General features: G+C 40.9%; 2 protein-coding genes across 6 annotated transcripts in view; one reads left to right on the top strand and one right to left on the bottom strand.

Moving 5' to 3' along the window:
- Window positions 1-3,323: 3,323 nt before the first annotated feature.
- On the bottom strand, window positions 3,324-8,580 carry stoml2 (stomatin (EPB72)-like 2). The gene is made up of 10 exons (XM_010741840.3): window positions 8,375-8,580; window positions 6,907-7,059; window positions 6,696-6,795; window positions 6,533-6,591; window positions 6,310-6,411; window positions 6,088-6,222; window positions 5,648-5,792; window positions 5,374-5,453; window positions 5,154-5,282; window positions 3,324-5,066 (listed from the first exon to the last, which is right to left on the bottom strand). Exons 1-10 carry the CDS (start codon window positions 8,414-8,416, stop codon window positions 4,950-4,952), a joined length of 1,062 nt encoding a protein of 353 aa, XP_010740142.2. The 5' UTR covers window positions 8,417-8,580; the 3' UTR covers window positions 3,324-4,949.
- A 914-nt stretch (window positions 8,581-9,494) lies between these two features.
- unc13bb (unc-13 homolog Bb (C. elegans)) overlaps window positions 9,495-22,023 on the top strand; it is a 63,058-nt gene continuing 50,529 nt past the window's right edge. For 3 of the 5 annotated variants that reach the window (XM_027278601.1, XM_027278600.1, XM_027278599.1), the window contains exons 1-2: window positions 9,495-10,007; window positions 18,040-18,069. In XM_027278601.1, the coding sequence (XP_027134402.1) occupies window positions 9,986-10,007; window positions 18,040-18,069 (52 nt within the window). In that variant the 5' untranslated portion in view covers window positions 9,495-9,985. The remainder of the gene's footprint in view (window positions 10,008-18,039; window positions 18,070-22,023) is intronic. The other 2 variants (XM_027278603.1, XM_027278602.1) reach the window with 1 other exon arrangement.

Raw genomic sequence — 22,023 nt, 5'->3', positions numbered from 1 at the left:
TTGTTTTTCTGGTCAGCTTTCGTGTCTGCCGGTTGAGCCACTTCCTCAACATGGTCATGAATTTCTTTCCTCCATTTGGATCATGACCAGAGTGACCTTGCTGCCTCCAAGGGCACGTTGAAGATGTTCAAATATGATGTGCCCCAGCTTCACAGAATGCTCTTCATGTTGGCCGTTGTTGATGCAGATGGCCATGGCTTCGAAGGTACACTCATCTGTGTTTTCCGGGATCATGTCCTCCACCACTTCTGCTGCTGGAATTAGGACATCCAGTGGTGCCTTCTTGCAGCTAAGTCTTGTACTCAGCTTCACTATCAGCTTGGCGTAGCCTCCTTGCATATTTGCGGGCACAAAAGGGTTTTTATCTTATTTGCCACGACGTTCCAGCAGTTTAGGCTGCTGGACTGGGCCTCTGGTATCGTGTGTACCATCCTTATTCAGTCCAAGTTCTTCCCTGTTGCTCCAAATGTACTGAGCAATTTCACACGCTGCTTACTATCTATCCTCCTTATGCTGTTGACAATCTGCAGATGTTCTTCTTCTGAAATGTCAGCGTTAAATTTTACCTCAGTTTCACTCACTTGTTCCAATAGGATCTCCTTTACAGCTTCGGTGGTTGTGTCAATGAAGCTTCCTATTGAACGACGGTCTTCTGGTCTTCTGTACGCCGAGAGACTGGGGTCTGCTCCCGAAGACTCTCCTGCTCTTGCCGGACTTGTGCGCTCAGCTGACGGACTCAGTGGGACTCTGTGATCAACACTACGTGTTCGTGGCGCACATGTCATCTTTGCTTTGCAGTTTTTAAGCTGCTGATCACGTGTTTGACAATGATCTGCAGTCTGCCGGTGGTTTTGTGACTCCCCTGCCTATGCGCTTACCGTTGGCGGTGGTGAGTTGATTCTCCAATAATCTTCGTCACCAGGTCCGACAGTTTTCGTGCACTTGTTCTGGACACTGCGGTCTGCCGGTCACGCTCGCAAAAGCGTCAGTGATGGAGGTCCCCAGGTACTTCTGGACTTCTTCCTCACAGATCATTTCTAGGCTCAGTAGTCTAGACTTGCTCTTTGTTTGTGCGAGTGATTTTCAAATGCCTCGAGCACAATTTTAGTCACAGCGTTCATGAAGTCCCCACACTCTGTTATGCGTCTCTAGTTTGGTCATCTATTGTCCCAGACATCACTTTGCCCACTGTCCCGACGTCAGCTGGGCCAGGAGAATGTCAACAAGTGCGTGCATCTTCTCGCTGATACCCGTGGAGGCCCTGATACCTATCCATATCGTTATTGTCTGAACTCATGGTGTCTGTGGTGTTTGTAGTCACTCCTCTGTGTATCCTGAAAGTTTTCTGAAGAATCCCAAACGAAGACGAAATCTTTGTGGATCCTTGTATTTATAAACTTACTGGATGACGTCCGAGTCAGATCAAAGGCGCTCGTGGCTAAACCACGCCCCCAAGCCACGGTTGTCAAGTAGCCCCTTAGCAACCGTAACTAGGCAGAACGAGCAAAACCTTTCTGCGCTGAAACTAATTCAAAATATTACCAAATAGTTACCATGGGTACGGGAACCGCCCTGAAACCTTTTTAATGATAATCAATAAGACGTTTTTTGGTTGGTTTGACGGTACAAAATCATGAATGTAGCCTGATTGTACCTCAATGCTGAAATCTTGTATTATGACTAGGGCTGTCAATCGATTAAAAAAAACAAACAAAATAATCGCAAAAAATTCTGTAATTAATCGCGATTAATCTATCAATAAATGTATCAATAAATTAAATGCATTTTTCTGAGACTGAAGCTTATATGAATATTATTTATGTAATGATCCAATTAATGAAGAATAAACACAGAGAAAGTATATCTAAATTATTCATTTTATTGGCTTAAGGTGCACATATGCACAGTGCAAACAGAAAAAAAAAGCCAGAATGAGGAAATATAATGAGGAGTGCCACACTCCTGTAGTGTAGACTGGCGAGGTCCGTGGAGGTAATTTCAGCTGGGTGTTTTGCTTTAAGGTGATATGTAAAGTCGTGTTACATCTGTGGAATTTAATTCGGCTTGCAAACTGTGCAAATTACCTTGTTTTGTCCAACGAGCCGTCGGCAACTTTTTAAAAAGAAAGTTCCCCTAAAGTCGTCCCCATCTTCCGCACTAGTAGACCCTCTATAGAGCATAGACATAGATATAGATTCCCTTTAGGTAGATCATAGACAATACATAGACTCTCCTTAGTTAGGATGATCATAGACATATATACATAGACTCTCCTTTAGTTAGGATGAATATAGACATATATCAGACTTTCCTTTGTTAGGATAGATATAGACATTATACAGACTCTCCTTTAGGTAGGATAGATCATAGACATATATACAGACTCTCCTTAGTAGGATAATCATAGACATATACTAGACTCTCCTTTTAGTTAGGATAGATATAGACATATATACATGACTCTCCTTTAGTTAGGATAGATCATAGACATATATACATAGACTCTCCTTTAGTTAGGATAGATCATTAGACATTACATAGGACTCTCCTTTAGTTAGGATAGATCATAGACATATACATAGACTCTCCTTTAGTTAGGATCGATCATAGACATCATACTAGACGCCCATTCAGAGATACGTTAACTTGTCCGCCATATTGGATGTGGCAGATCTGCCCGTAACTAAACAAGCAGGGCCGGGGTTTAGCATGGGCAATGTGGGCGACCGCCCAGGGCACAGTCTCCGTGAGGGCTAAGTTATGCCGTTATACACCCATTCACACACACACACACACATAGTGTGTGGTGTGTGTGTGTGTGGGTTTGGGTGTGGTGTGTGTGGTGTATTGTATGGTCAGTTAGTGCTCTTTATTCAGAAAACCCTCTATTCACATCTACATTTCAGGATCTGGTGATTATAGACACAGTAAGTTAATATAATGTTTCAATATTTCATCACAGTAACAGTGTTACACACCTTAGTAGCTGTAAACACTCAGCATTAGCAAAAATACATCGTTGCGTTTGGTGCTTAAGTAAGGAGTAAACATTTATAATCATCACTTTAAAAGTTACATACGTTGTTTTTGGTGCCTGTTTGTTTCCCAGATATATTAGTATGTGTGTGAATGGGTGTATAAGAGACATTAACCTAAAGAACTTTGTAGAAAGGCGCTTTATGAAGTTCAGTCCATTTCCTTGTATTAGTTTACGGGCAGATCTGCCCGAACCAATATGGCGGCGCCGTTTACGTACGATGCAGCGCTCAATGCGGCGTCTATGTATATATGTCTATGGTCAGGCGTACCTAGTTTTTAAAAAATAAAAATCTATTTAGCAGAATAACTGAGGCACATGAAAAGAAAACCTAGTATTTCCCTGAAAATGACCAAACTGAATCTCAGCTGTGGTCTGTAAATCGGTACAGTAAAGAAAAGTAAAGGGTGAACAGGTGCTCACTCTTCTTACACGGTTTTGTACTTTGTTTTCCTTAATAATTAAATAAATAAATTGTTTCAAGATGAACAAAGTAGGCCAACAATGTAAATTAAACTACATGCCTCAAGCATGAGTCATGGAAGTCTGTCCATGTCCTCTGTAAGGCAAAGTAAAGGGCTAAATCCTGTTGAACAGCGAGGTGTTAGGAAGCAAGGATGTATTTGGAAAGCACTCAGTGGACTGTAACACATTAGAATAGATGTTTTATTTGGTGAATATGAATGTTGTGAACACCGCCTTCATTATTAGTCTGAGAACCACTGCCATCCATTTCCAAATCATAGTATCAGTTTTTCTTTATCGACATTACGTTTGAAAAAAAGAATTCAGTTGTCACTGAACACCTCCTTCTTCACATATAATCACAAAGGCTTTACAACATCCCATTCTACGCATACTGAAGTCTTTTTCCTTGTTTTTTCTGAATTATTTTTATAAACGTGTGAGCATCAGTGAAGCCTACGACATGACAAACTCACCGTCTTTGCAGAGAATGTAATGTAATAAATATATCCTATAAGACAAAGAGGTGAAAACAAATACAAAGAAGACGGGAACCTTTGTTCCTAGGGCTGATTTAGTATACTAAGTTATAGGGAGGGATTTTCTTAAAACAGTGCGCATCCTCATGATTATTTCTAAAGCAAATACTGGGTCAAGTGTTTCAGGGAGATAATGTTTGCATTTAACATGAGCCAAATTTGTGAATTAACAACACTTTGGGAAACTTTCCACCACTCTGACGCCTCCAGCCAGACATCACATGTAGCAACTCAAAGTCGCTGGTCCCAGTGATGCTGAGGACAGCTGAAGAGATGTCTGTAAACAAGCCAAATCAAAGCAGATGGCTCACCTGAGCTAACTGTGATTGCCATATGAATAGAAACGAGCCCATAGACTCTGAAGACGTTAAATACAATCTTATGTTTCACTTAAACTTTGAAGTAGAGCGGTCACATTCAGAACATTTATATCAATTCTATTTATTTATGAAATGATTCATACCTAAATGGATTTGTCGCACACAAGAAATAATAAATGATGGGAATACCCAGGACTCATTTTGGCAACCACTGACTACTGTGGCTCATAAAGCCCAAAATCTGCTATTGCCTGTTAACTTCTTAATTTGTTTCAGCCTGCCAAAGTCACTGGTACAGTATATTTGGCTAAAAGCTGGTGGTAAATTTCCCAATCAGACAACAACTGAGCATAAAATAAACAATAGTCAGTGAAGATTAAGAATCCTCTTGCAAAAAGATGTGATTTTTCCGAGGACTCCGTGACAAATCATCCCAGGAGTTTAGAAAGTTTTTCTCCACTGTCCTGCCAGTAGAGGGTTAGTGAACTCCGCTCACACACTGATGCCTTTGAGCTCTGATAACTGAAACATAAACTGCTTCTTCTGTGTCATTTTTTTCTGCTTTGAGTTCATTCACAGAGTCCTCTGCTATTGAGATGATGCAGACTGGTTCGCAGCCTCTTCGCTCTTCTCCTCCACCCCCACCACCGCTTCCGGCGCTGCTTTTGTGCTCGTCTTTGCCAACGTGCCGTAAATAGTCATAGCCTGAAAAACATTACAGTCGTGTTAAAGATAACAAAAGGTATATTCATCTCGTGGCTATTCGGATAGAAATTCAAGAAAAATAAATACCTGTGTGACCATTCCGCTGATGTCACCAGTGTTGGAGGGCAGAAGGATGGTGTTGGACTCTTTGGCGAGGTTGGAGAAAGCAGACACGTACTGCTCGGCCACACTTAGTGAGGCTGCTGCATTTCCGTTCTGTACAAATAATACAAATGATCAGAACTTTCAGAAATAAGATTGTGACATGGTTATCTTGGTTAACATGGTATTAAAAACTACTCTTCACCTGCTCAGTCAGAGCGTCCGACAGCATCCGGATAGCCTTAGATTTCGCCTCTGCTTTTGCCAAGACTGCTTGAGCCTCACCTGGATGGAACACGGTAATCCCATTGGTGACATAAAACTTGTGTTATCTTCAGATGTACACCATTACTTTTTAAACTCAAAAGATGACTTAAGAACAGCAGACATGGGAGAAAACAAACATCCCTCCGAGCACAGAACATGCATTAAGAACTACAGCGATAAAACAACTAAACTGGCTCTCTAAGTGCACCCACCAGCCGCTTTATTGATCTGCTCTGCTTTTTCACCCTCCGAGGCCAGAATCTGAGCTTGTTTACGACCCTCTGCGACATTAATGGCCGCTTCCCTTGTCCCTTCAGACTCCAGCACTGTGGCTCTCTTCTTGCGTTCAGCTTCCACCTACACGGAGCGAATAAAAAAAACAAAAACTTTAATTTCTGGGATTTATTCGTCTGTCTGGGTTACCCCAGTCTCCCCAGTCTCCCCAGCAAAATGCTGGATTTTATAGCGGCCTTCGTCTTGTTACGACTGTTAAAACAACAAGATCTCTTGGGCTGCTGTAAAGAAATGAAAACATTTATGCCAGACTCTGAGAATTTAGGAAATTTAATTGGATGCTTAATGAATAAAATAAGTTTAAAACCCCTTAATTACACTGGTTTCCTTAGCAATATGTTCATTCTGTTTGCCTCACCTGCATCTGCATGGATTCTTTGACACGAGGCGGAACGTGTATATCTTTGATTTCATAACGAAGGCAGCGGATTCCCCACTCGTCTGAAGCTTGGTTGATGGAGTGGACAATGTTGGAATTGAGGGACTCTCTTTCCTTTAAAAGAAACAACCGTTTAAACAACAGGAGTTTTTAAACAACATGATTCCTTAAAGGCCTATGGAACAATGCAAGACAGATTACCCTGAACACTTTGTCCAGTGTGAGTTTGCCCAGTTCTGAGCGCATTGTGGTCTGTGCCAACTGTGTGACGGCGTATTCTGGATCCTCGACACCGTAACTGGCCTGAGAACAAACACAGTTGGTGTCAAGAGATAAAAAACAACATTTCTATCACTATTAATTAAAATAATCATTATTACTTGTTGTGTGTAACTACACAATGAAGCGGTTCTTAACAGCATACCTTAAAAGGGTCTAGGATCCTTAAGTAAAGCACTCCATCAATCTGTAGTGTTACGTTATCTGTAAAAAACAAGTTACACTCATTTAAAACACACTGCATGTCTGTTAAATGATGTCACACAAGCTTAGCTGTGTGTTCATCACGGATTTGACACTTTACATACCTAGAGATACTGCAGACTGCTCTGGAACATCAATGACAATCTCTTTGAGACTTTGCACATAGCGAATTCGGTCAAGGATGGGTATGAGGAAGTTTAAACCCTAAAAGAGATAAAGGGGTTACTGAGCTGAGATATATTAATATGACCCCAGTGCTCGTTGATTGGGAATCTTCTGAAAATAAAAAGATATAGATAATAAAAGATATATTACCGGCTCTAAGATTCGGTGGAAGCGACCCATTCTCTCCACCACCCAGGCTTCCTGTTGGGGCACGAACAGGACCAAAGTGTTCATGGGCAGGCTGGACGCCCATCGCTGTTGGGCCGGAGTAACCCACAACTTGGGCGCGGTCCTCTGGGATTGCTACAGAGACAGAGACAAAAAAACATGCTTTACAAACCCACAAGCCCAGGGTGTGGCACAGAAACTAAAAAGAGGACAGGTGGAGGTCTGACCACAAAACCACAAACCGACAGCAGCAAAGTTTCTCAAATCAAATTTTTAAAAAAAGAAAGAAAAATAAACGTGAATTGGTCGATCTGCCCCAAAAATCGTGAGCAGAGCATCTTTAATAATAACCATAATAACAAGTATTAAGCCAAGCCATAGTATTTTATATTCAAAATGTATGAAAGGAAATCCATGTGTCATAATCGTTCATCCCTTTACAACCAGAGTGATTCTGATGAAATTGTTCACAGGTTTTTTTTTTTTTTTTCCAGCAAGCCCCCGGGGGTCCAGGCTCATTTGACTCATTTCTAAATTCAAATTTTTGTTAATATTAATTGATTGTGTCTGTGAGGAGACGTCAGACAAACCCTCTCTGATAAAATCTGACTTCCTTAAGCCACAAAGAGTCCAAAAGAAAACACAGCAGTCTGCTCGGCGGACTTTGGAGAATATTAGCTACATGTTCTCTACCTAAGTAGTCTATATACTGTCTGGACTTGGTCATGACTGGCTCTCGTCGTGCCTTGGCCTTGGTCTGGACTTGGTCTCGACCCCTCTAAGTCTTGGTCCTGTCTCGGTCTTGGTCTTGTTACACTCTAAAGCTGCTCCCGATACTGGTTTTAGCCTCTGAACCACCAAGAGCAGGGGTCTTCAAACAGGGGGGTCCGTGATCCCTCTGCAGAGGTACTGCAGGGGGTCCGCCAATTTTTGTCATAATAACTGACCATTTTCACCAATATAACGGTGAATGTGAGGGTGCAGACAATTAGATTAGAAATACTTTATTATTAATCCCTGAAGGGAAACTGTGTTTGTGTTTGTGAAAACACAAACAGTGAAGGCAGTCGCACTCCAATTGGACACGTCCAAAGACACGCAACAGAAATGATGACTTATAACCAATCATAAACACATAGGCTATAGGCTAATAACCCACCATATAAATAAGTTAATAAGGTGAAATAAAAGTTGAATAAAGTAAATATAAAAGTTATTTTTAAGGCCAGGCTTAAAAAAATGAATGAGATGTCTCTTGTCCAAGGGGTCCTTGGGCTGAAACAGGTTGAAGACCCCTGTCCTAGAGGAACAGAGGATGGACATAGACCTCCTCTCAGGATGGACAGGGACATTCAGTCCATCATGAACACACGGCTGCACTTTGAATCACACACACTTTACCACAATGCCGGCACGAGCTGACAGGATGTGATTTAAACGCTTTGTTTACCTTGAGCAGGAGCCCGCCGGTCCGACACAGCGTCCGTAGCATGCTTTAAAACAACCTAAAGGGGACTGTATGGAGAAGATCGGGCTTCGTAACCTGGACTCTGACTAAACTCCGCGCTCATGTGAGCTCCTGTGACCCTTAGCGTGCAGGAAACGAAAGTTACATCATTGGTGCGACGGTGAAAAAGTCCCGACAGTGCGGGCTACAAGGACGAAAATACTTATGGTTCCGCTAGCACAACTATAGCTACTATAAGGTTTAAAAATGTTGATATATACATATGCATAAAATATGAAGGGGGAATATGATTTGTGTATAATTAGAATACTATTAGCCTAAATTTGAATGAATGTAGCCCAGCCTACCGTAGACCTCACAAACACAAACTCGGACGTAAAAGCAAATACAACAAATAACATGCAGCAGTCATGTGGAGCCTCTGCACCTGTGCTGCATTAAAATGCCCTCTGATATTTAAGTTTCTGTCTTTTTTTATCCACTCCCTGCAGTAAATGGTCTTCAGGACTCGATGTAATAACTCACTACTCACACAAGGTGGTGATGTTGGTGTTTGTTTCAGCTCTGCTGCAACTGTCAAGCATAGCTCATCCGAGTGATCATACACAGATAGGTATGGTTTTGTTGTTTGAGGGGGCAAGGGGCTTGTCAACAGATGCCTTTGAATGCAGCACAGTACATCAGGTGCAGATAAAAAAAACACTGGGACAAATCAGAATCAGAAATACTTTATTAAAAAACTTTAACACTAAATGTCAAATGGTTGTAGTGAGGACCAAGTAGACAGTGGACAGCTCGGGTTACATACAAATGCAGTATGTCTTGTATTATTATTATTATTATTTGTTGATTATTAGACGTCGGTGTCTTTTCTGTAAAGGGATTGATGAAACTGTCCTGACTAGACACTTCTCACAAAGACATCCAAACAAAATAATAATATATATGATAAAAAAAAGAATTGCTGATGAAAAGAATTCAAATTAAAAGCTGATGCAAACTAAGTCATTCACATTCACTCAAAAGAAATGTGTTAATGAAAGTCCACAATCACAAGTAAAAATAACAAATAAATAACAAGAAACAAACATAATAAATACATAAAAACACATAAAACAGAAATTAAAAAAAGAATCTTTAAAAAAAAAATCCAGGTGTTTGGTTTGCTCTGAATCCGCGTGCGTCACCTGTTTCTTCCTCCAACCTGTCCCTCCGCGCGATTGGTCAGACTCACTTTAGACTGCCCCGCCCTCCAGCGCTGTCCCGAGCTCTCATTGGACGCTTCAGACGCCAGTAACAGGTGCCTCGGCCCCGCCTCCCCCCTCTCTGTCAGGTTGTTCGTCAGTCTGGAAGAAAAAAAGAAAAGCTGTGATGAGAGTTTTAATAATGGCGTGGCCGTGGCGGGGGGCTGCAGCTCTCTGCCCAAGTCCACCATCAGAAAAACACCTGTGAACCTCGACCTGGAGCTTATCAGCGGTTTGTAAAAGTAATTTAACGGACCATACAATGACACCGGATAGAGTAAATCTCCGCTGAGAGCCTGCTCTGAAAACTGTGTGAAAACTACTGGATTGTTGCTGGAAACGCTTTGCCATGTCGTTACTGTGTGTCAGAGGTGAGTTTTATTTGTTATTTTTATTTCTCTTTAGGCTTATAAACGACATGAAGTGTTAGTTTTGGTCGAGTTTGTTGACTTGTCTGATAATATCTGCTGAAGTCTTACAGAGCAGGTTCTCTGGCAGGAGGCATCCTCCCTCAGGGAGGAACATTTTGTAGAAAAGTGGCTTGTACGTTTGATCCGGTCGTGATTTTAGTTAGTTAAAAACACTCTAATTAAAAACAATGCCTGAGGTCGTTTTTCTAACTAGTGTATGGTGTGTGACCTCTGTTTTACATACCAGCTGTTTTAACGTTAGCCTAACATTGACTTGTGTTCATTAGATATACTGATTGACTGTTGACTCTGAGACATCACAGACAACAGTCAATCAGTCAGTTTAGGATAATCCCAAGAGTTAAAGACTGGAAGACAAATACTTTGATTTATAGATTATATAGGTTATTCCATCGCACATGTGATTTCGATTTTCAATTTATAAAGATAATACTGATGACTATATAATAAATATAAAGCAGTTAACTGTATGAGTACCATGGTGCAGGGTCTCTCCTGGGACATTGTTGAGTATTTTCTGTTGAATTGTGGTTGACCAAAAAGCTGAACTTCTACTCACCCTTGAGTGTTATGCCCGCAACAAGTTTTTTAACATTCATATTGGGAAAAAAAGTGTTAAATATAAGGGTACCTGTTATCGGCACATGTAAAAGCAACAAAAAATAACAAAATAAAGCAATTAAAATGATGCTAAAAGCAACCTTTTATGGGTCCAAATGATGATAACAATATAGTAGTTGACAAAACTTGTGACTTTCTAAACAAGATTGAAGTTTTATTAACATGGACACAACAAAACCAAAGGAAATCAGGTTGGGATGGGTTAACACGAAAAAGATGTTGGACGACAATCCTCGCCAGCTCAAACATCCTTTAAGGCAGCAAAGCACATTATGCAATATAATATTCTCTGACAACAAGACCGATGCCTGGCAATTCGGCTGCCAGAAGGGGAAAAAAAAAGAAAGACAGAAAATCATGGCGTAAGCTCAAAACATCTGTAATGACAGAGCCTCCCCCGCCAAGCTGCTTGTGATATCAGTTTTCTTTTCCAGGCAGTGCTTTATTTGAAGTTTGTATAGTGTTGTTTTTGTACAATATTGATGTTTAAACATGGTAATAACTCTTGTTAACGTAATTATGTGTTCTCTATCTCTACCATTTCCATTATTCCAATCAAATTGTAACGTAATATTAAAAATTGGGAACAATTGGGAACAATCTCTTTGTGTAGTTCCCTAAAGCACACGGGCAGCAAGCATCCATCCAGCCGTGTTCTCTATGATAAATGGACACAGGATTTGCTCACCAGAAAAATAAATGAATCACACTGAAATGTTGTAGGCCTAACCCTTTTTTAAAGATAAAAATAGACACACACAATCATTTTCAGGCATCATTTCAAATGAATAAACCATGGGCGCATTTGTCAAAGAAAGGCCAGTATACATAACATCTTAACAGTGTGTTTATACCTTTCAGACACATCTCTGCTCTATAATACGCTTTCCTGTTTTAGTCCCCTTTGTAGCAGTTTGTCAAATTGATGACACCCTTTACGGAAAAGATGTGTGAATAGAGTTGACATCAAAGTGGACTTCAGGTCAGAAAACTGCTGCTAAACCTGTTGATGAAGGAGAAGGCAGTACACACATGGATGGAAAAAAAAACAAAAAATCTGATGTTGTAAATGTACTTCTCATTAGGCCTTCTGTGCTTTGCATGTAACCCTCTATCTCTTAAATTAGAATTTTTAAATGAAAATCGTCAGGCCTCACCAGAGACACAGCTAATTCCGTTCAAATATCCTTCAGATACCTCCACTCGTACGTGTTTACACAATCAAGCAAGCGCCTTCTGTCATGAGTCCCTTGAATGCCTGTGCAAATGTTATTCAAGTCATTGTTGAATGACTGTCACAGCTCTCATCCCAAGATACACAGATATCCTAAAATACTTGTGTTTTTCTGTGCCTGCACATGCCTTCTGCTAGTGTGCCTGCATAACTTGCTGGTAAATTCAGCCAGCTAGCTGATAAAGTTTGCAACTTGTGTGCTAGTACTGTAAGAAACAAAAGCAAAGCGACTGGCTGCTCGGTATCTTTTTAAGCAAGTGTGGGCTTCCCCCAGGAAAGGCTAGTGCAGGTTGTCTGCCCTGCAGTGTCGCAGTGTTGAGTTATCCATCACACATCAACAGCTGATTGTCCCTGACTGGGCCCGTTGGACTCTTCTTCAGGTTTTCCTCACTTTTCCCCTGAAGCTTAATGTTACATATGAAAACGTAAATCGTTTTCTTGCTGCGTTAGAGGAATTGCTCTTTATTTCAGGCTAGGCTATGCTGCAGGAAACCTTGGTGTTTCGATTACTGCATGTATTCCATTAAGTCTGGGCATCCTGTCATCACTATCACTCTCTGTGTTGTCTTGCAGCGGGAAACACAAGTTTTGGATGGTGGGGGGAAAAGAACAATCACAGTTTTCTGTAAAAGCTGAAAACAGTTGAGCTTCAGAAGTGAGTCAGGAATCGATGCACCAAGCTGGGAAAGAGAACGCCTACTGGCAGGGAAAAGGTCGAAAAGAGGCAAGTCAGTTTGGTCCCACTTAGAGCAGAAAGTTCAGTCCAATTTGCTCTGGCAATCAAGTTATTGTATCAAATGGGGCCTTTCACTGTAGAGCTTGCACACTGTCCATTTATTGATTACTGTTATTGCGAATGCAAGCTGGTAGGAGTTAAAGCAGCCCTCGGATAACTGAAAAAAGGGTGCTGGGCCAGGGGCAGTGTGATTAGGTGATGTTGTGACTCATCCCCCGATAGCTCAGCTTGACAGTGTTGCTTATTTATTGCTAGTCGAGATGCTTCATCTCCATGGCGATGTCTTTACACAACAGATAAGTGGTCGCCCTCACAAGTGGACATGTGGGGGGAGACTCCTGCTGTGGATGAGGACAGGGCAGAGTGGACACATGGCTCACATGAAATCCATGATGCTGCAGTATTGGCGGCCAACAGATGCTGTCGCGGACAGGTGATCACTTTAGTGACACAATACCTGGTGTTTTCTGAGACGAGAGTAGTAGTCGGCACAGGTCACAAACATTTGTCTTGTTTTGAAAGAGGGGGAGTTGGAGCTCATAGACCGCTATCGAAAGGAAGCTTTTGCGGTAACGATTGGTCACGGTCTTAAGACTTGTGGTGTTCCACAGGTTTCTGAGGAAAGTGGTTGTGGACAGCATTGATGGTTGTCCATCAGTGTGTGCTTTAATGGACAGTGGCTCTTCTCAGACTGGACAACGTCCTGGAGGTTGTTGTTGTTTTACAATAGGATGTGGCGCTTTGGAGGAAGGGTGTTGACGGACATTTAACAATACTTGATATCAGATTATTGACTGAGCAAACCCAAATATCTGAGATGCAGGAATACCAACCTTTTACCACTGTTTAGTTGCGGTTTAACTTTCTTTTCTTGATCACCCAATTAATCAACTAACCACTTCAACACTAATTATCAGTGAAGAGCTACTCAGCTGCATCACATTGTTACTGTTTGGCGCTGGTGAATTGGCTCCGCACTTCTTACATCAGTGTCTGGCTTTTATTGCCAACTGAACAGTGTCCACACAGGATGTCGAGCTTATTTCATGCATCATCGCGCCCTTTGTCCACTGAGTCTTCTATTGACATAATGTCAAATTTGTTTTACTCCTCCATTGAAAACTGTGATGTAGCAATCCTCTGTCATGGCACACATTCGAGCCACAAATTAAGAACACACAGAAAAACTGTGTCACTAGTTATCAAAACTGTATCAGTACCGGTTGCTTGTTTGAATCTGCAGCAGACTGAGTAGATGAGGAGATGATACAATCATTTAATAACGGATGAGAAACAGTGGCCTTGTTGGACTAGAAATTAGAGAACTGCAGGCAGAGTGGTCGAGCGCAGCGAGCAGCAGAGTAGTGGAATTATGAGGGGAACAGAGAGCTAGAGAGAGCGCTTAGAGATTGAGGGAGTAATCCCCTGGCCATCTGTTGCTCTCTCTCTCTCTATCTCCCTCTCTCTCTATCTCCCTCTCCCTATGCTGGCCTCTCCTGATCAGATCCAACAGCCAGCACAAAGCGGAAGTAAAACTCTGCCTGTTGTGGATCACTTCCTGTTCCTACATTCCTGCTCTCCACTGATGATGACCTTTTTATTTTGGAACATCCACACTTTTTCTTTAAAGGCTCTGAAAACCTCTGTTGATTGGAGTCCTCTTGTACACATTATGTGTTTAAATTCTTTAAATTGAATAATTCATGTTTTGTTTGTTTCTTCTTCTGAACATCATGAATATGTTATACAGTCGTCCCTCGCTATAACGCGGTTCACTTTTCACGGACTCGCTGTTTCGTAGATTTTTTTTGGTGTAATTTTGCATGCTTTTTTTTTTACAGCGTACTGTACAGTATGAACGCGCATTGTGTTCTGCGTCCTAAATTGGCTAAGGGAGAACCGCACGTGTTCTGCGTCCTGATTAACTAAGGGAGTACTGTACAAAATGCGTGTAAAAAGGTGTATACTGGTGTATATACGTACTTCGCGGATTTCGTTTATTGCGGGTTATTTTTAGAACGTATCCCCCGCGATAAACGAGGGCCCACTGTACAGAAATGCTCAATAATTAAATGTATTCAGCGGCCCTTAAACAGGGGGTTGGTTATATGGCCCTGCAATAATATCATGGCATTTCTGCGATAATGATAGTCTTGACAATATGACAAAATATCTTTGGTTTAGAGCTCACAATAGCTGACACTCTTTGTAGTCAATCATGTGCATGCTGTTTGGGGTGGTTTGCTTTTCTTACATATTACAGTGGTTGGTTGTACATCTGCTCTTTTGTAAGCAAACTACTTGCACACTAGTGTGTGTAAAGTTATAAAGCCTCATGTCATTTGACTACCAATGAATTATTATTATGAACATATTTAGATAGGGCTGCATATGAAATGAAAAAGAATGTATGTACGTTGACTCTTGCAATGACTCTGCAAATAGGTACCATATGATTAAATCTGAAATGTGAGTTCACGGAGTTTAGCTGAGCATTAGTTCAAGTTGACAAAAGCCAGGCAAGTGTTCTCTTTAAGTAGTCAGGTGGCTAACTAACAAATACAAAGGCAGAAATCATCCCTATTTTTTCCCCTTTCGTTGGCTGCAGTGACATTTTGCAAGTCAGATAATCAAAGTAAATCTTTTATGATACTATAAATATCTTCATATATTTTGTCCTTCTGATGACGCAATGTCATTATCTGTGTGACTCCACAGTATGTTTGATCCAAACAACAATAGACCTTTTTTTCTACAGCAGCCATTTTGACATGAAATAGTAGGGTCAACGTTCCAACGATGCTAATTAAGGTTCCTGACTTGTTTGACCTGAATGGCGCGGAACCTTAATTAGTATCATTGGTAACACCTGTGTTGACCCTACTATTTCGTGTCAAACTGGCTGCTGCTGTGGAAAAAGGTCTGTTGCGCCATTCTAGTGCCCCAGTAAGCCATGACAGCAAGCCAGCACATGCACAATACAAGGACCCAGAAATGTAAAGCAGCTAAATTGAGCCTTCATTTGCTAATATGGAAGAAACAAAAAAAAGAAAATATTGATAAAACATTATAAAATTGAAACAAATTGTTCTAAAATAAAAGGTGTAGGTACATAACGTTCTCTACGTTCTCTACATGTTCAAAGTTGAGCCATCAAAAAGAGCTCCAGTCAACTGTGACCAAAATGGGCACCTGCTTATATTTCAAACAAAGTGGCTAAGTTAAGCTAAGGATACCGGGAAAAAACAACAAAAGAAAAAGCACTAGATAAAGGGTAATTGTGCTACTAGCCTTTCCACATAGTGAACTAAATGGCCTTTAAAGCCATGGAGTGCCCTGGACAGAAAATGATAAGCATCAGTTTCCACCGTAATAGTCCCCTGCTTTATTGCCCTCAGCTCCGTGTACCACAGCCCTAAATAACATCATGCAAATTAGTACATAAGGCCACTGTGCCAGCTCATTTCCCCATGTGACAAAGCCTTAGTGAAAAGCCAAAAAAAACAAAAATCACACTGCTGGTTGCTCACCACATTTCCCCCGCTCCCTTTCCGCCTCACAGTGAGGTATGTGCAAGACAGGAAGTACTTTGGAAAAAGTGACGAGGTAGTTTTTTTTCCCCTCCTTCTTTGTAATAACAAAGTTCATTTTTTCCCCACATTGTTATACTGAAAGACAATTCTGGGACTTCATTTCTGTGGATGTTTGTGGATTAAATTGTATCACGGGAGGAATCACTGTTGTGGTTTTATTCACATAATCAAGAGTGACGTTTCAAACAAATGAATATTTCTTTCTCCCACATGGTGATTTGACTGTGCACACGGAGAGAGTACACGGGATGTTACATGGAAATATGAAAGCGCCATTTGTGCCTCCATCATCCTGTGATGCCCATCTGCCATCCCGGGCTTCAGAGGTTTAGTAGGTTACATGCCAGAACACATAACCCTGCTGCAGCAATCACAATTAATCCCCTCCAAAGAGCTTCACAATCCCATAAACGTTATTGTATGGATGCATCAAAGAGCTAAAGATGGTAGGTCTAAAAATAAACCTGCAAGCAGTTTTTTCACTTTTTGGGAGGTTTTAGTAAATGGTTGGTGCCGGTTATTTTAATACCCATCTGCCCCCAGTCCACTTTTGCTGTTTACCTTTTGTGTTTGTTGGCCAGCTGTTGTGTTTTGTGATGCAGATGTCTAGACTTATGCTTCGCAATATTCTGCAATCAAATAAAAGCATTTGTCAGCTCTGTTTGTATTATATATATTTGTTTAATGTGATCACAAATATTATAATACACAGGTTATAATGTCAGTTCTTTTTTTGAGCGGTCACATGTTTTCTCAGATTATCAAACTCCCCAAAGGCTTTTTCAAGGGAGATCTAATATGTGGGAAAAAATGAAGAAACCTGATGCAAGAATAAAAATATTGTTCCAGCGGGTTTCTCAGTAGATTGCATTTAACTATACAGTTGTCCTTCGCTATAACACGGTTCACTTTTCGCGGACTCACTGTTTCACAGATTTTTTTTTGTATAATTTTGCATGTTTTTTTTTTTTTTTACGGCGTACTGTACAGTATAAACGCGCTTTGTGTTCTGCGTCCTAAATTGGCTAAGGGAGAACCGCACATGTGTTCTGCGTCCTGTTTAAGGGAGTACTGTACAAAATGTGTGTAAAAAGGTGTATAAAAGTGTGTGGTTAGGGGTTTTTACGGCCTTAAAACATGTATAATAATTGTAAAACTTACTTCACGAATTTCGTTTATTGCGGGTTATTTTTAGAACGTATCCCCTGTGATAAACGAGGGACCACTGTATATTGTGTACCAGGAGATTAAACAAAGATTCGTTCTTCCATGAGGGTTAATATAGAAGAGTAAAGGTAAAACAAAAGTAATGGGAAAATGGAAATTAGGTAATTTACATGATAACATGAGTATTGACATTGCTGTGTTTTGTTCCACATGAAGCCACACATCCAGGCACGGTGACACATGAGCATTTTTGTTTTTTAATAAGATTCTGACCCAAAGCTGACCACCAAAACAAATGGCTCATCTATTTTGATGGAGCTGTGGTGACGTTGAAGTGTTCCTGCTCTTTCAGACAACAACATCGTGAGGGCGTCCATGTGTTTGTGTGATTCAGCCGTCACGAGTCATCGACCCATGGCCCTCATGTCTGCATATAAATTAATTTGTCAGGCTTCAATAACATGACATCCTGTCTATTTTCTGTGCAATACTCGTGGCAAGATATGTTTGCATTGTGTGATTAGTTTTTTTTCCTGTTGGTTCACCGGTTTATTTTCACAGAAACAGACTTAAATGTGTTTTCGAAATCAGTCTAATTGTTGTTTTTGTTTTGTGTTACAGTGAAAAAAGCCAAGCTCCAAGGACCTCCAGGTGAGAACTTTTGTATTCACAACAGTTTTACTTTGTATGATCGTTTACTGCATGTCTTCAGTCTGGTCACACTGCCCGATCATCCTCATTGAATCTGAGAACAGGGAGCCACAGATCATTTGGCCAATCTCTCTTATATTCTATGTCCTGTGTAAATGTTAATGTTGTTTTAAAAAAACTACAACTTTCCCACACCATTTTTTATTTTTGGAAATGTGCCACATGCACTCATTTTCTACTGTAGGTCAATCAGCCAAATTCTGGCAAGTCACCGAAAAGCTAGGGTTGATCTTGCATTACATAAACCCATGTCCTTCCCCACCAGGCTGTGCACAAGTGAGCTTAGATCGGTGGCTGCTAAGTCCAAATCCCCACCTCCTCCGCCTAAACAAATCCCTCCAGTGTTCAGCCTCACGCCTTCCTTCCTTTAAGCCCTGTGACGTTTCTGGCGGGAGCAGGTAGCAGCATGGGTGAGAAGTCACCACGGCTTTGTGTCTGATGGTCACTTTTACACTCGCTCTTAGTCCCCGACTAACCCCTGCGTTCGTTAAGGGTAATTGCTAAAGTTAATTATCCAGCAGGTCTTTACATTTGTCCAGTGGGCATTATTCTTAGTCTCACCCTTGGGATTTTACCTCTCTTGAGGCGCCTGCATTGTGTCACAAGCTCAGCTCTGTTGCACTGAGATGTTGGTTTTAGATCATCAGCTTTCACTGCCTGTCTGTGCACTCCTCCCTCCTTTCAGGCAGCACCACATGTGACACCTGTCCCAAAGCAAACATCAGGGATAATTCACTTAAGCCTGTCGTGTCGTCCTCAGGCGGAGTGTAAACATTAGTGTTTTTTGGGGGGGGGGTTTTGCTACAGGGCAAAGAAGGATTTGTTAAACACAGTACTGCATTAGATTTAGAACATCAACGGTTATGTTCATACTGAAAATGATTGTAGATATTTGTTTTCTACAGTAAACAGTGGTGTGAAATGAGTACTGACTTGTTGCAGTGCTTTTATTTGAATGTTTGTTCAATGACTTAAGGCCAGTGCGCTTACATTATAATGTTATTGTGAGCTTATACTTGTTTAAAGTACAGCCAAATTTGCCAACTTTTACAAACCTTCACCATATCATCCTGTTTATCCATATTGGAATTACATTTTATTAACATTGTGAAATTGATATTATCTGCCTAATGGTAGCCACCTTCTCAATAAGGTCTTTCGAGGAAGCTAAAATCTCTTCCTTCAAACAGAGCTCATTGTGCCAAACACCTGAGGCAACCAACATTACCTTAAATGACATACCTCTGTACAAAACAAAGAAAAGCACCAAGGAAAGGTATGCAGCGATCAGATTCTTAAATTTTAAGTCATATTTTGTCCATTATTTCACTTTCCATTGTTGTGGGGATTCTGGGAGGAAGTGCTGTAACGGCTGATTGCAACCCCCTCAGTTCCTTCTCTTCTTCCTAGCCTGAAAGAAGAACTCAATGGCCACAAAACACATAAAGGCCCCATCTATAGTCAGTTTTTTTGTTTGTCCATTCTTGGCTAGTGTAGAAACATGGTTGTCCAACATAGGGAACCTTGTAGAAGAGTTCCTGCGTCATCTGTAGCTCATTTTAAGGTAACATAAACATGATTTTAAAATATTTATTTATGTGATTATACACTAATGAAAACATAGTTATGCATATTATATTCCACCTGTGCCATATTCTGTAAATAGAGGCTCCTAAATCTAACACACTGGAGCTTTTTGAAATGAACGTATTATTATCTTAAGGTCATCCCTCCCTGCTCATGATAAACCTGAGTTCCTGTGTATTGGCAGACATGTGATTTATTGGAAGAGCCCTCAAAGTTTACAGAAGGCTGGTCTAAGATGTGTGTTTGCACTGTACTTTCACCACGCCTTCAGATGGATATCTTTTAGGTCTTATATTAATTTGTTATGGACATTACACTATACGCAGAGATCCGAAGGTGACCTTGGATGGGCCAGTGGCTAGCTGTCTAACTTTCCACTGATTGCCACAGGAAACTGGGGCTTGATAAGGACTGTGTGTTGCTGGACTTGTGTGTTCAGTGTGTATGCCGGCCGGCACATTTTCTGCCTTGATATGTAAGAATTGTGTTGTTTTGTTGAGAAATATTAAAAGATACACATTGTTATTGTGTACTTAGGTCATACAGTTCATAGTCCAGAACTCTTCTGTATTCTGAGTAGACTTCTACTCATGAGGTGGTCCCAGCAATGGTAGAAAAGTTCTCTAGGAGATTTATGTCTTCTGCTGCATGCAATATTGATGAATGGTCTGAATTTGAAATGTCAGCCTTCCGACTGCCTGCGTTTCCCTGACTTATTTATTGAAAAAACTCATCAATCAATAATAGATGAAGACCCTTGACTGGGGGGCTCAGGGATGAGCGGGTGCCCACGGGCAGGAGTAGCACACATCATCACACGATTCACCTCCACCGATCCCTCCTCTTTACGAGACACTGACTGGTGTGCACTGTGCGCTTTCACTATGTCAGTGTGTGTGTGTGTGTGTGTGTGTGTGTGTGTGTGTGTGTGTAATGGAGAATATGTTGTCATTGTACAAAGCTAACTTTTCCAGTGCCCATGTCAGATTAGGTTAAGTACAGATGTGGTTTGTGTGGAGAGCCCTGGCCGGGATATTGGCAGGACCGATATTATCAGTCAATATTGCGTTATCATAGCTGTATCAGTATGAAAGTATATGTCACAAAAGAAGAAAATGGAAAGGAATTTCAGAGCCATACATTTTAGAAGCTGCATGTGCAGTGTAGCTCAACTGATGTTGGATTTCTGAGGCTGATAACTCGAGAGTTTAAAAAGTCTGGTCATGACATATTGGCCAATAGTAATTTCTTCATAAATAAAACTTTGATAAGGAGCTTATTATATTTGGTTATTAAAGAATTGTGACCAAGACATTTACTGAGTGGAATATATTTGCTTACTGGTATTAATCCATGAAATGGAAATGCTATTATTTATCAACCAACATACACTAATCAGTCAATCAATATATCTGTAAGAAGTTGATATTGGTGATATTGCACACTATATATATTACTACTATATATACACTATTATACATTTTTTTTTTTATCATACATGCATTTCCAATTTAATATTAACTCATTAACCACTATTAACGTATGAAGTCATTGGTAATAACACCGCTAACACTCTTTACAAAATTAAATTTGAGAGATCATTGTCACAGTTTTGTGTTTTTGTTGTTAAATAGAAAAAAAGGTCATGATTGGTATTGCCCTGATCAATCCAGTATCAGTCAGGCCTTCGTATGCGGGCATATACTTTGTTTTATTCCAGGAAGTTATTGCTGCTTCCTCCTCAACAGCGCTGATCGTATCAGCCGTATAGTGGACAGCACCTGCTGTAAAGAGCCCACAGCCTCTAAGTGGCTCTTATCTAATCCATACATCCTCTTCCCTTATCTCATCTTCTTCTATTCATGGGAGCCGACCCAAACGTGGCACAAGGCTTGGACTATCTAATTAAGGAAAGGCTCGAGCACCCCCCAGGCTCCTTTTGTAATAATGCCTGTGTTTTGTTGCTACTGTCCTCTCGAGACACTAATTAGGTCTGTGTGCTGTCACTCGGGCTAAATGAAGGATGGGCGATGCTTTTAGGCAGTGGCGGGCCATGGGGGGAATCAAAAGGTGCTTTCAGAAGAGCTTTCTGTTTTTGGCCTAATTTAATCTTTATTTATGTCGTGTGTCAGTGGAATGTTGTAAGAATCCACCTGTGTCAACTGTTTATTGTGTCATTGTGTCAAGAGTCGCGTTTACTTATCTGGCTGCTGTGTTAACGACTATGTGCAGAGTAAATGTTTCAATATGTTGCCGGGGGTTACCAGGAAAATCTTTGTTTAGTGTGGTCAGGTGATCAGTCTAGGA

The sequence above is a fragment of the Larimichthys crocea genome, chromosome IV, assembly GCF_000972845.2.
Source record: "Larimichthys crocea isolate SSNF chromosome IV, L_crocea_2.0, whole genome shotgun sequence".
In the NCBI taxonomy this organism is placed as follows: Eukaryota; Metazoa; Chordata; class Actinopteri; family Sciaenidae; genus Larimichthys; species Larimichthys crocea.
The sequence above is the reverse complement of the archived record's forward strand: the minus strand, read 5'-3'. Positions and strand labels throughout refer to the sequence as shown.